The 14,270-nt window shown below is 39.3% G+C and overlaps 1 protein-coding gene across 1 annotated transcript in view; it reads right to left on the bottom strand.

The window, feature by feature from the left end:
- CCDC146 (coiled-coil domain containing 146) overlaps nucleotides 1–14,270 on the bottom strand; it is a 46,763-nt gene that overhangs the window by 19,786 nt on the left and 12,707 nt on the right. The window contains exons 6-13 of the mRNA XM_023751019.1: nucleotides 13,873–14,049; nucleotides 11,999–12,072; nucleotides 10,453–10,680; nucleotides 9,633–9,819; nucleotides 4,733–4,825; nucleotides 3,977–4,147; nucleotides 947–1,035; nucleotides 691–855 (exon numbers count right to left, since the gene is read on the bottom strand). Of these exons, the coding sequence (XP_023606787.1) occupies nucleotides 691–855; nucleotides 947–1,035; nucleotides 3,977–4,147; nucleotides 4,733–4,825; nucleotides 9,633–9,819; nucleotides 10,453–10,680; nucleotides 11,999–12,072; nucleotides 13,873–14,049 (1,184 nt within the window). The remainder of the gene's footprint in view (nucleotides 1–690; nucleotides 856–946; nucleotides 1,036–3,976; nucleotides 4,148–4,732; nucleotides 4,826–9,632; nucleotides 9,820–10,452; nucleotides 10,681–11,998; nucleotides 12,073–13,872; nucleotides 14,050–14,270) is intronic.

The following is a 14,270-nucleotide window of genomic DNA, read 5'->3' as shown; positions in this document are numbered from 1 at the left end:
TTGAGGAAAGCCAGGCCCTCACGACGATAAAGGATGAGACCGATTGTTCTATGTTCTGGAGTCACCGCCCCGCCAGCCCCTCTGAAAGCACTTGCCTTCTGATTAAACACAATGTTACGTCCTCCACAGCATCTGACATTCTAATTCTATGTTGTGGTGCTGGAGACACTACAGAGAGACTCAAGAAACAGAATTTCCGAAGTAGGAGGCCCAGAAATCAGGATTTTAAAAAGATTCCCAGGTGATTCTAATGTGTAGCCAAGGTTGAGAACCACTGATCTAGAAAGCCACCTCTCTTAACCACAATACTGCCTCTTACAAGCCCATTACGCTTCAAATCTACAACCAGGGAATGCTGGTTAATAAACATTTGATTGCCTTCCAACTTTAAATGCAAATGATCAAATTGGTGCTTTTTTCCCCCTAATTGGATAAATGAAAACAAACATAGTAAGCATAGTTATATACTACAGCTTTTCGTTCACTTAAAAAATAGATGGCTTGCAAGCAGTAGAAGCATAAGGAATCACATTCAGATGCTTTGATTATCATCTGTAAAGCAAGGTGTTTGAGGAAGGGCTTTTCTAGCTTCGTAAAATACTATCATTTTCTATTTTATTATCTCCAGAGTATTTTAGAGGTCAGTAAATCAGAAGACTTTGAAAGGATAATAGTTATTATAACACTTACCTTTCTTGAGAAACTGCACTATTTCTTAAAATTTCCAGTTCATTTAATGACATTTTATGCCTTTCTTTTATTTCAGTCACTTGCTGGTGAGCTTTGTGAAGTAAGTTAATAAATTTGTTTCTTTCATTTCGAATAGTGTCATATAATTGAGCAAACTCTTTGAGTCTGTGAAAATACCAGTGTTTTTGAAACTTGTGAAATTAGGATGTTCCCCCTCCCCGCACCTAACTAGATAATCATCATGTATTTTTTTTACCTCCGTTGAATTTCACGCGTTTTCTTCTTGTGTATCTTGATGTCAATATCCTTTGCTCTGATCTCTTTCATAATGTTGACATATTTTTGCTGAAATAGAAAAATTATGTGTGAAATAGTAATAAGAATAAAGCCCACCACCAACAACGTATGAATACTCCCAGCCTCAACCCATCTCGTTCCTATCCATTATGAAAAATTCTTTGTGCAGATTCAGTGAGATCTGAAAATTGCCTAATCAGCTGAACTAAATCACACTAGCTAGGACAAGGAAGCGAATGAATAAGAGAGGAGGAAAAGGAAGAGGCTGTACAGGATGAGTTTGAGGAAAAGTTTGGGGAAAGTTTGGGGAACGTTTGAGGGAGCCGAAAAGTGGGGAATTTATGGAATGTAGATGAGGGAAGGGGATTTGTAGTAAGCTTTGATAAATGTTACTGATTGAATCCTCTGTGGTATTTTGTCAGAGACAAGTCATGATTTTAAAGCACGATTCCACTTGTACATTGAGTGTGTTGTCCTACACAATAAAGCACCATAAGGAGATGTTACAAATTACGCATAAATATTTTAAGTCAGCACTTACAGTTCTAAAACCCTAAAAATATACCAAGTTTAATAGGCTAGTTATGTTCTTCAAATATAAAGAGACTGGATCCTTCATCTAGAGCAGTGGTTCTCAACCTTCTGGCCCTTTAAATACAGTTCCTCATGTTGTGACCCAACCATAAAATTATTTTCGTTGCTACTTCATAACTGTAATGTTGCTACTGTTATGAATCATAATGTAAATATCTGATATGCAGGATGGTCTTAGGCGACCTCTGTGAAAAGGTCGTTCGACCCCCAAAGGGGTCGCGACCCACAGGTTGAGAACCGCTGATCTAGAGGAAGAAACACATCTAAAGATGAAGTATTTGCTGATAGAAACCTGAGGAATTAGTTTCTGTTGGTTTTCATTTGAGGACTGTGAAAGAAAAACCCATTTGGCATGAGTGGTTAAAAAGAAATTAGACATCAGAGCCAAGATTGACATGTAGCAATGTAATGTTCTAAGTGAGAATAGGATTCAGGAAGAGACTGATATTATTTAAGTAACTCTATGTGTGAAGAATTATACAAATATAAAAATTTAGTATCATCAACTCCATCTTGGGGATAATAGCAACATCATTTTTCTCCTTCACCCTTTGTCTTTTTGGGAGGATGTAGATGACACAAAATAAAATGCTGAAATTGACTGTTGTCTTATCAAACCTATAGTTTATTAAGGCTAATGTTTAACAGACCAATTCCCAATTCTAAGAATACTTAAAGAAAACAATATCTTTCCTTTCTTGATTTCCCTATTTCTAGAGAAAGAACTGTGTGCTTTTTTAAAAATGAGCTCATTTAATAATGAAGTTTGGTTTGATACATAGCCTATGTATCAATTTTTTTTTAAATATATTTTATTGATTTTTTACAGAGAGGAAGGGAGAGAGATAGAGAGTCAGAAACATCGATGAGAGAGAAACATCGATCAGCTGCCTCCTGCACATCTCCCACCGGAGACGTGCCCGCAACCCAGGCACATGCCCCCGACCGGAATCGAACCTGGGACCCTTCAGTCCGCAGGCCGACGCTCTATCCACTGAGCCAAACCGGTTTCGGCTATGTATCAATTTTTTAAATATCTTTTTATTGCTTTCAGAGAGGTAGTGAGAGAGAGAGAGAGAGAGAGAGAGAGAGAAACATTAATGATGAGAGAGAATCATTGATCTGCTGCCTCCCACACACCTTCCACCGGGGATAAAGCACGAAACCCAGGCATGTGCCCTGATCAGGAATTGAACCATGACCTCCTGGCTCACAGGTTGACGCTCAACCACTGAGCCACGCCGGTTGGGCTCAATTTTTGAGATTAATTTAAAAATTATCTAATTCGTAAAACAGGTCCCTGTCCCATGCAACAACTATCCCCTTGCTCTCTCCTTTCCTTGTTTTGCTTTTGCTCGTCCTCCCCTCAGCCACCCTGTTCTCTCAAGCTGCCTTCTTTCCTTCACCCCCCGCCCCCGCCACCCCTTTACTCCCCCCCACCCCCACCCCCCGCTGTTGCCTTGCCATTCTTTATTCTATGAAATCCAGCTAGCCTATGAACTTTACTGGGCCAACCATGCTGAACTTGTTGTAGTTTCTCAAATGTTCTAAGGTGGAAAAAAATAAACAGATAAAGGGGAATCTGAAGAGTTTGCTGTGGATTGTGCGGTGATCTTTTCCTCAGTCTTCTTTGCAAAAACTTTATTTAACCTCATTGCACACTATGCTTGGATGTGAGTTCTTTCTTGGGAACAAGAAGAAAGGCTACTCTGTGCAAATACTTGTTCAGAATTAGAACAAAGGTTGCCCTTAGAAATGGCCAACATCTGGGCCACATGGTAAATTCAGGTTTTCCAGTGTAGTGGTATGTCATATCATATTCATTTTTTAACAGGGAACCTCTGGACATAATCCTCAAGTTGGAATAAGTGGTTCTAATATTAGCCGGCATGACAGAGGGTTGTTTTTGCCATTGGTTTTATTGTTGTTTTGGTTTGGGGATGTTGCACTGGGTCAGCTCTGGTACTTTGCTGGGAGCCCAGGCATGTCACCAAGTGGCACTGGGTGAAGCAGTAAGTAAGGGTTTAAATGATGATGGCTTGATGAACTTGGGAGGGAGAATGGTCTAATGCTACCGCTCTTGAGCCATTCCCAGGCAAATCACAGTTGGCTGTGAGCTGTCTGTGGCCTGTGCGGCTGTCCGCCATGTCCACCGTGTTATTCTTACGGACTTGTCATCTGTTCAAATCCTCTGCTCCTTTGGTTGATCTAGCTCTTTCTTTCTATAGATTGTTGACTCCTGCTAATTGGATCCTGGGACTATTACTTTGGGAAGCTGTATCATCACTGGAATTTGGAGACTTTACAATTACAGTTTTCTAATGAACACTGTGTTCAAACGAGGCTAACCTGAACTCTTGTAGTGATTTATGGATGGCTGCAAAAATGCAGTTACCTGAATTTTCTGGAAATCCTTGGATTTTTGCTCTTTCTCTTCAATTTTGACTTGAGTCATACGGATAAGGCTAAATACCAGCTCTTGCATGTTTTCTTGATCCTTTAAAAGCTTGTTTTCTTCTGCAAGTTGCTGTTCTACTAACTTAGACTCAGCTTCTGATAGAATTTTCTTTTGAAAAACACAAGATATTATGATTTATTTCTTTGAAAGAACACATTAAGGCCATTATCTTAGACTATTTTTAAACTCCTATGTAGAATTTCTTTTATTAAAACATAAAACAAAGTAATTCTACTGCCTTAGCTCCAAGTATTTTTGATCTTTAAAAGAATGAGAAAATATGATAACATATTTAATAGGGCAGAACTTTTTCTTACTCAAACTGTATTTTAAAGTAAATTTAAGAAAAAGAAGAGACATAAAAGCATATTTAAAAATACTTTGGCAGTGGCTTTAATAAATAAAATTTGAAAAATTTAAATTAAACATTGGTGAAATAAAGCATTTATTTTTGCTTTTAATATAATCAATAGCTTCTATTTTAAAATATCATGAATTTGTATAATTTTTGCTGCTTCAAGTACATCCTCCCCTCCCACCCTTGCATTGTAGGTTTGGAGTGGACACAGGTTAGGTAGGATCATACTCTCTTTACTGACTCTGTTATTGACGAGGTTTTGTGGAGGACTGTTAAACACCCAACTTCATATTAACCACTCTTAGATAGAAGCTTAAATGAGAGATGATATGAACCTGTTGGACCAAATTCCTTTTAGCTACTTCAACTTCTTTGTGGAGTTCTCTCCTCCTCTCAGCAATAGAATCATCTTTAGGGATAGCTTCAATCTGGAAGTCAAAATTTAAAACAGACATTTATACAAGAATGAAATATTTAAGGTCATGTAGTGAACTGATCACGTACCTTTTGAAAATGGTGTGGAAATGATGGTTCTGAATCATATAGGAACACTTATTTTGCTGAATATTCTTTATGAAGTCTTTGAATATTCTCATTGAAGTCATTGAGAATACTTAAAAATTATCTAATTCGTAAAACAGGTCACTGTCCCTTAAACTAAAATATAAAGACCTGAAAAAAAATCTATAATTCCCTAGCTGCAAATATACTATTTCTCACTCGATTGGGAATAAAATGTCTTAATAATAATAGCTGCTAACATTTATAAAGCATTAACTATGTGTCAGGGAAAGTTCTAAATGCTTGTATGTAAGGTCTTATTTAATCCTCACAATAACTCCATGAGGTAGGTAATATTATCTCCAATCATACAGATGAGGAGAATGAGGAACGAAGACATTTAGGCAACTTGCCTCAATGGTACAGGTTCAAACCCAGGCAGTTAGACTAAGAACCCATGATTGTAATATTGTAGTATGTTACTGCCTCTCTAACTCATCACTCAGCACTTCAGAAACATGTATATGCTAATGATATTATACTTGTAAAGTGTGAATTTGAATCCTATAGATTAAAGAAAAATGGAACTATTTATTAATAACAGTGAGAGTAGTTGGCTACTTTTATGTGATGGTTTGATGAGCAGCTGGAAACTTCTTACACAAAAGAAAATCCTCTTAACTTTCTTATTTATTCCAGAAATTCCCCCATTACCTTTCTATTGTATTAGCTTGTGCTTGTGTCCCCTGTTAAAGTACTTTGAGGAGAAGGCAACATCTCATTCCATCAGTCTTTGCTGCCTTATTAGGAATGAACTTGCCAGATTCTTTATGATGGAGAACAGAGAAGAGAGGAATAAGACACATGGCAGCTGCTGGGAAATGCCCACCAAGGGTACAGGAAGGGCCAGCGTGGGGGGCTGACAGCATTCTTGACTAGGCTTGGACCTTTATACTAAAAGCACATGACTCCAATCTAATGTGGTTTATCTTCTACTGTGAAAGCACATCATTCTAGGCACCAAGGTAGGATATTGGCTAAAACTTGTCCCAAGAAGGGAAGATCATACTGTTTAGTGATTTAAAGGTCGTTTAACAGGATCTTTCTGAGGTTCATGCTACTCTTTAAACGAGCTCAAGGGTGTCTTTAGAGGCCCCGACATCCATGAACCTGTGCAGCTTCAGTAGCACCTTCTCTACCCTCAGATGCCCAAGGATGTCCTGCCTTCCAGGGCCTCTCCTATCACGGACAGCTAGCTGTTGAGAAGCACACACTGGACTTAGGAAGATAAGACATATTCTTGTGAAGTCCATATAACAATAGACAGAATGTGTAGTCTTGGCAGCTAATGGCTATAGCAGGTCCAAAGGGACAGCCCAGCATGGACTTGAATAATCAGGGGGGATTTCATGCAGAGGTTAAGAAATCAGCACGGAAGAGTTTGGTTTCTCCTGCTGGAAAGTGGAGTGAATTCTTCTGGGATGGAGGAAGCCCCGCAGGCATCCCGGTGGCCGCCTGATTCTCTGCCACAGGTGCCCGAGAGTGGCCTGCTCCAAATGCTTTGCTTCCAGGCGTGGGCAAATCTGTACATGCACGATACCTGGAACCAGGGATGCTTAGAAGGTTTCTGTCGACAATATGATGAGAGCACACTCACCAGCTACTCTATGCCAACTAAAGGCTGTCGACGAATTCTCCTAATTTCGGGTTTCAGACATTTAGTAATTTCCAATGTTTTGGATGACAAATAATACTGCAGTAAAATGTATTCATTTTTGAACCTGGGCGAGCTGCTTCCCAGACACCTTTCTCAATTCTCCATAAACACAATCCCCCAGTGTCAGGCAGGAATTAAGTGTTTGTGCTTTGTGGAAGAGGTAACAAGGTAAGCCATTGGCAGCAGAGCCTGCTGGTTGCCCAGACAACATCATCCACCCTCCACTTTGACCTTGCTAACGGAACCCCTGTTTTGTTCAATGCTGCGATGTATCCAGGCATCCTCAGACTCCTTTGCAGCACAGGCCAATGGAGTGCAAGTGCAAGCCTGCTGGACGGGGCTCCGGGGAGAGTCAGTTGCCACACGCCTTTTGCTCTCTGCCCTTCCCCACCTCAGGATGACCTTATGCCTGAAGGTGAAATGGCCATCTTGCAATCTTGGAGAGAACATGTGCATGTTAAGGATGACACACGAAGAAGCTAAGAGGATCCTGGACTATGAAATTACCTGCTGTGCCTACCTCTGATTATCCAATGTTTATTGTGTGAATAAAACAACCCTCCATGTAGGTAAGCCACTGTAATTGAGTGTCTATTACTCCTTGCAGCCAAATTGCAACCCTAATTGATTCTAGTTATGTTTCCAGCTATGTTATCATTCTGGCGTGATGAGATATGTAGCATTACATCTGAGCTCCAGATTGCATGTATCAGCAGGTTTGGTAAGCTTATTTCAGTTCTTTGTTTTTATGGAGTAGCATTTCATACTTAGGAAAAAAAGTGTTTATTATAACCACTAAGAAATATGTAAAGTAAGAAATTAAACATCTCTGCTTCCCACCTCTACTTCAAATGCTATTCCCCAGGAGTCACTGTTCATAGTCTGGAGTCTGTTCTTCCAGACATTTTCAATGCACGAACAGATATCAGTAACTTTTGTAACTGTGAAGAAACTAGACATTGTTCTGCTGCTGTAAACATCCCAGCTTCTTGATGTCAGGGAACGTCAGTTTCTTTAAGGCTTTGATATTTTCCTGAAATATTTCAAATGTTCATGAGGTTTGTGGCTTGAATTTCTGGGACAGTCTCTACGATCAAAGGCCATGGGAGAATCAAACAGCTGTCTCTAGGGGAAAACAAATTCTGAAAAATAGCCGGAGCCCTTCACACTTACCTTTTATCTCTTTCCTTTGTGGATTGTTTGCAAGTCTGAATGTTCATTCAGGATGGGAGTGACTGACCTGACCCATGCCTGTTTTCAAGAACTTCTGACCCACCGTGCGACTGTGGCCGGGACAACTATGAGGCCAAGGCAAAGAGGCAGCTGGTCTCTCACTGAAACTTTACTAAAAACTTCCTTCCTTCCTTCCTTCCTTCCTTCCTTCCTTCCTTCCTTCCTTCCTTCCTTCCTTCCTTCCTTCCTTCCTCCCTCCCTCCCTCCCTCCCTCCCTCCCTCCCTCCTTCTTTCTTTCTTTCTTTCTTTCTTTCTTTCTTTCTTTGTTTCTTTCTTTCTTTCTTTCTTTCTTTCTTCACAAACACAATTATTTAAGACCTTTATTAACAGGTGCTTACAGTTTGTTGACTTTTAAAAAATCAACTTGTAATCTTTTATTACAAATTAAAAATGAGGTTCTTAAAAATCTCAACTTGACAAGATAGGAAACAATTTTAAAAACTTTAAAGGCGTATTGAGAAAAAACCAGCCTTTTAAAAAAAATAAACGTTTGTCATTTCCAAAAAGAGATGTCTTTAGATAGAAATAATAAAAACCTCATGCTGCATAGATAATGCAGATAGTTCTAGTTATCTGGTCAACGGGCAAAACTCGAGCACTTACAGTCTTCAGCTTCAATCTTTTGTTCATTTCTTATTACTGGAATTTCGTATTCATTTCTTCTTCTTTTAAAAACATTTTCAAAAAATATATTTATATTGATGTCAGAGAGGAAGGGAGAGGGAAAGAGAGATAGAAACATCAGTGATGAGAGAGAATGATTGATTGGCTGCCTCCTGCATGGCATACCCTTCCTGAGCCTCACCCCTCCCACTGGGGATTGAGCTGCAACAGGGGCATGTGCCCTGACAGGGAATCAAACCGCGACCTCCAGGTTCATAGGTCGACACTCAACTACTGAGCAACGCTGGCCCAGCTAATTTCTTCTTGTTGGATGACTAAGCCAGGTGATGGTAGAGATAGTAAAATTAGATTTTTCTTAAAATCAATGATGGAAGAGGATTTTAATACATTTTAATTTCTGTTAGTTTTATAGCCTATGAGTGCTATATTGTGAACTTAATAGCTAGAAGTGCCCTAATACAATTGTTATCCTATTACTGTATAAAGAAATCTTACTTATGGCTATTTGGTCAATAAACAAGGATTGTTTTATCAATACAAGCAACACTTGCTGGTTTTAGGAGCCTCCTGCTCATCATAGTTAGGTTTCCATCAATACTTGGAACAAATATTATACCTGCCATTTACTGTAAATTTCACTATGACTAAGATGGAGTGCCACAAGGGTAGACTTTGGGATAAAACAGAGAAGCTTATAGTAAACCAATGTTTCCAACAAGAATAACTTGAAAAATTTGGATTAAAATATATCTTTGAAGGCATAAGAATTGCAAAGGTAGTAGAGTTAAAGTCTTCAAAGGTTCTAGCATTGTTTGGGACAAAGTAAAATTATTAGTTTATACTGAACTCTAATAAGTCAAGGACGAGTGTAGTAATCTTGGTCCTTCCCTGTAATGACTGGATGGCCCAGCTGCTTCCTCTGGTCAGGCTGACGCCAGATCCAAACAAGACATTTCTCTGATCTTGGGATAGCAAATAGAGATTGAAAAACATTATAGGACTAAAGGCTCTATCATCAGTTTAATGCATTTTAACATGATCTTTTCTCTGTTCTTTTTCTTTTCCTATTGATAGCAAAAAGAACTTCTTACAATATTTTTTTTTACTCAAAAAAAGACAACACTGAGCTTGAAAGTCCAACAGTGGTGTACAGCACCCACCTCTACTAGCAGCCTCTGATGCAGGGCTTGGGTTTGAGTGAGGGCATCCCAGGACACTTTCAAGAGTAGCTCCATTTTTTTCAAATTTCGAACATCTCGTTCTTTCTCTCTTTGCTTCCGAGAAAGTTCATCGTGGTAGTTCTGTTTGTCGATGAGACAGTTTCGTAAATTGAGATCCAAGATCCCTCTGTTCCAGGTAAAGAGACAAATGAAAGTGATTAGTCATCAGCTGCCCTTGGGGGTTTTAAAGACAAACATGATCAGCTTGTACATAGAGAACTCTCCTCATGTTAGAATCAAGTTGTAAATAACGCCCAAAGCAACTTTGTTTGCAAGCTGGTATCAATTAACACCACAGTCTTATAAAAACCCGAGATGGAATAGTAGGTTGGCAGACAATTTCCCTGCAATTATACTTAAAATTAGAAGTATCACTCTCGGGAAATCACATCACTAAATTGCTCCCATTAGGAAAAAGTCATAATTTCCTCAGAAATACCACTCGTGTAGAAAAAACATCTCTCAACTATAGCACTCTCCAGTGATAGGGTTTTCCAGAGGCACATTTCAGAAACTTACAAAATACAATAGATTGTGTCCTTAAGATTTGGTCACAGGAAATTGAGGACAATGAATAAAGGATGGAAAAAATACTTCTAAAATGCTTTATTTAATAATATGTTTTATTAACGGTAAAATTTGATTTAATATTCTATAAAAATGTTTATTGAAAAGTTTTATAAAAACCAAATTTGTTTGAGATTATGTTTTGAACCCTCATACATAAATTGAAGAAAAATTTAGATGACATATAACTAACCTTTCAGTTAGTGAAGTTGCTTCATTCTCTCTGGTTAATTCCAATAGCTTGACCAATTGGTTATATTCTCGTTCTTTGATTTCAAGTAAGGCTCGTTTGCCTTCAACTTCCTTTATTACATCCTCCTTCTCTTCCATTAGAGCATTAACTTTGGTTTCAACTTTCTTTAGGGAGTCATTTAGTTCTTTGAGTTCATGTTCCAAGATAATTTTTTTCTTTTCTATTTCTCTGTGAGGGATACATACATACATATACATGTATACCCACAGACACATACATACACATGGACACACATACATACTCACACATTTGCCTTATTTTGATCCCATGCTGTCTTTACCTATTTTTACTTCCTCACCAGGAAACAGAAGAGCTGCTCATAAATTCAGTGATTTCAGAAGTGGGGTGAAGACCATAGATGAGTAGGACTCAGACGGATTTCTCCACTGAGTGCCACTGAAGGCAGGGATTTGTCCAGCCTTCTCACTTTTTCCCCAGATCCTGGGGTTCTACCCTCATCCTGCCCAGCCTCCCAGAACTAACCTGAATTTATCAACTTTGGTGCTGGGAGGGCTTGGCTTTGAGAACCATTACTAGAGCCTACTTTTTTCTCTTGTTTTGAGATCAGTCACCAGAGCAATCATATGATTTCTCCAGAATTTTTGTGTCTTCACTTATCTTGATCTTTTTAGTTCCTCGAAACCTTGAACATTTCCTCAGTGACTTCTGCCTCCGAATCTATACTGAATGTTGTATGTGTAGGGGTGGGGTAAGGGGGGGGTGTTACACAGGTGAATTGGTGGCAAATAGTTCCTATCATTTGGGCTTTAGGCTTCTGGCTGGCTGACATACTTCTGAACCATGAAATTCTACACAGTTTAAATAATTTATCCCTTGAACATCTCTTTAAAGTCAACTGGAGTTATCCATAAAGGTATGATTTATAAGTTGGAAAGAGACTATTGTCCCCAAATTAAGACATAAAAGAGTATTATGAATGATAGCATTGTGCTGTACTACCTTCTTTTAATGAGTTTAGTATACTAGTACACAACCTAGACAGGAAAAAATGCAAATATTTCTAAAATTATAATAGTAATTTGATGTTTTCAGTGGTTAATATTCTTGTTTTAATGTGCACACATAACTTGGGGGAGAGTAGGCTGGGAGAGATCTATATATATAAAAGCCTAAGCGACCGGCCGACCAGCCGACCGGTTGGTAGCTATGATGTGCAATGACCACCATAGACACTCTGACCAGTAGCTATGACACACACTGACCATAAGGGGGCAGGCGCTCAACACAGGAGTTGCTGAGCTGCGGTGACTTGGCAGCTGCAGTTCTTGGGTGATGCACCGGGAACCAGAGAGGAAGGAGCCCGATAGTGGGGTGTGACAGTTGAGAAGCGCCCTCTCAAAATCTGGGACCTCTTGAGGGATGTCAGGGAGCCGGTTTTGGCCTGATCCCTACAGGCCAGACTGAGGGACCCCACCCAGATTTGTGCACCGGGCTTCTAGTTAAAAATAAAAATATTAAATCGTACACTTTTTTGCGTGTTGTTTTTTCTATTTCTTTTCCGATTTGTACAGGAATGGCTTGGTGGTGGACCACTTCATCCTAGTAAAGAAATGGAACCATATTAAATTATGTCAGATAAGCAAATTAAATAGGAGCAAAAAGAACTACAACATGTAGAACTTTCACTATCTATTCTGTACTATGCAGGGTGCTTTAATTATTCTATTTAATACTCACAATACACTTATACTATAGTTATGGATATTATCATTTTAAAGAGAAGATAACCAAGTCTAAGAAATACAGTGGGTGTTCAGCCCAGATTCCCTTTATGGAGGTACACCCATCCATCAGAGGTTGCGGGAGTTGGCTGCTAACAGTTCATGTTTGTTCTCTTCTCCAAAACTGAGCAGAGCTGATTTGTTGGGGGACAGGGGGCACAGAGAAGGGGAGAGCAGGCTGTGAAGTGACTAACTGATGTGGTGATATAACAGCCCATCCCCTCTGCCTTTGGCTGGAACAACCTCTGCAGTGCAATTCATGGTCAAGAGATCCCCATGGGATCAGGTTGATACTAAGGTTCTCCTGAACCACCTTTTGGTCCAGTTTCTTCCCCAGCTTCCCTCACGCCCTTATCAGATTCTCCTTAGAGCCCTCCCTCCACGAATGCTTGTCTTAAGCTCTGTTTCTAGGAACCTTCCTGAGACTCATGCTCAGAGAAGCTAAAAAATTTCCCAAAGTCTCACAGCTAGTAAACGTCAAGGCCAATGTGGGGATACGGACACATACGTAATAACTTAATCAATAACGAAATTAAAAAACAAACAAACAAAAAACCGAAAAAAAAAAAAAAACCACACCGAAAAAACCAAAAAAGCAAAAAACATCAAGGCCAAGATCAGAAGCTAAGTTTGTCTAATGCCACTTTCCACTAGGCTCTGAGAGTTCATGGAACATTCAGTTTTGGCCTCAAGAATCTTATGTACACGGCATGGGTGATGGAAGAGGCCCTCCTTCCTGAGGATCGCAGTGGACTGTGGGGCCTGGGGTAACGTGCACAGAGGGGGACACATCACCGCAGTGTGTGCATTTCTCCCTGGGATCTTGCTCAGTCCTGGGACAGATCCAAGTTTTGTGAGGCTGAAACTCGTACAGTTTTTTTTGGGGGGGAGGGGAAAGGGGGAGAGTCTGCTCTTTTAGAAAAAGAGTAGAAAATTACAAACGCTGAATTAGGTACAGGGCCTTGGAAGTGAGGGGCCTGAAGCTTTAGCTTCATTGAGTTCCTTAGAAATCTCTGCTGAGTTCCTAAGTTCCAGATAGCAGCTGGGCACATCTTGGCTCATAAGACTCATAAGCAAAAAGAGGTCCAGGTGTGTCACACTAAGCAGAGTGTCAGATGTTATTTAAAAAATAACTCTAGGTTACTTAAATTGTTTGGAGAGTTGTTACATGTTTTTCAAAATAAAATGAATGTAAATGATCTCCTCAAACATAAGTACAGGCCCCTCATCAGTTGCATGGTCAGAAGGAAGTAGAGTGGAACCAAACAGACAAGGATAAGGTGATAAAAATATACGTAAGAGGTTAGAGAATTTGGTTCCTGTTCAAGGAAGAGATTGTGTTTGTGACAATTCTAGTATCAAAAAAAATGCTTGGCAGTCTAAAGAGGCCCGTTTCCGGGTTGGGACTCCAAATTACAACGATCCTACCGGACACTCTACAGACTTTTGTGAATTCCCAGAGTCCAGCTTTCGTTTGACTGGCTCACTCACAATGCTGAACGTTTTTGTGTGATGATACACCTCTTTGTCAAACCTATGCAGTCAAACTTGACATCCATGCATTTTTATGTTCACACAGGCACAATGTCTGAATATTTATGAATGGTAAGTAGCACACCCTTAGGTTGACCTGACATTCCAACAATTCTTCTAGTTCCTTCTGCTCCTTTAGCAATTGCTTCTGCTTAAATGTTAAATCCTCCCGTAAATTTTTAATTTCTGATTTCTTCTGCATTATTTCTTTACGTAATTCTTCAGTGCTTTCTTTCAGTATTCGCATCTTCTTCTCCATTTCCTTTAAAGGTCATGAAAATTATTAGTTTATTTAGAGTCTGAGCAAACATTTGTCTACTTAGATTAAAAGTAACTTACTCGCCATTTTGATTATATTTGTTTTGAGCTTCATGAATGATTTCTTACCAAGTTAAATACAACTTATGATTTCTGACATTTTCAATAAAGCCATGACAATTGTACTGAATGTATTAAACATTTTACATTAGATTCATACTTTTT

This window comes from Myotis lucifugus, unplaced genomic scaffold (genome assembly GCF_000147115.1).
Source record: "Myotis lucifugus unplaced genomic scaffold, Myoluc2.0 scaffold_18, whole genome shotgun sequence".
Classification (NCBI taxonomy): domain Eukaryota; kingdom Metazoa; phylum Chordata; class Mammalia; order Chiroptera; family Vespertilionidae; genus Myotis; species Myotis lucifugus.
This window is presented reverse-complemented; position numbering and strand designations above follow the sequence as displayed.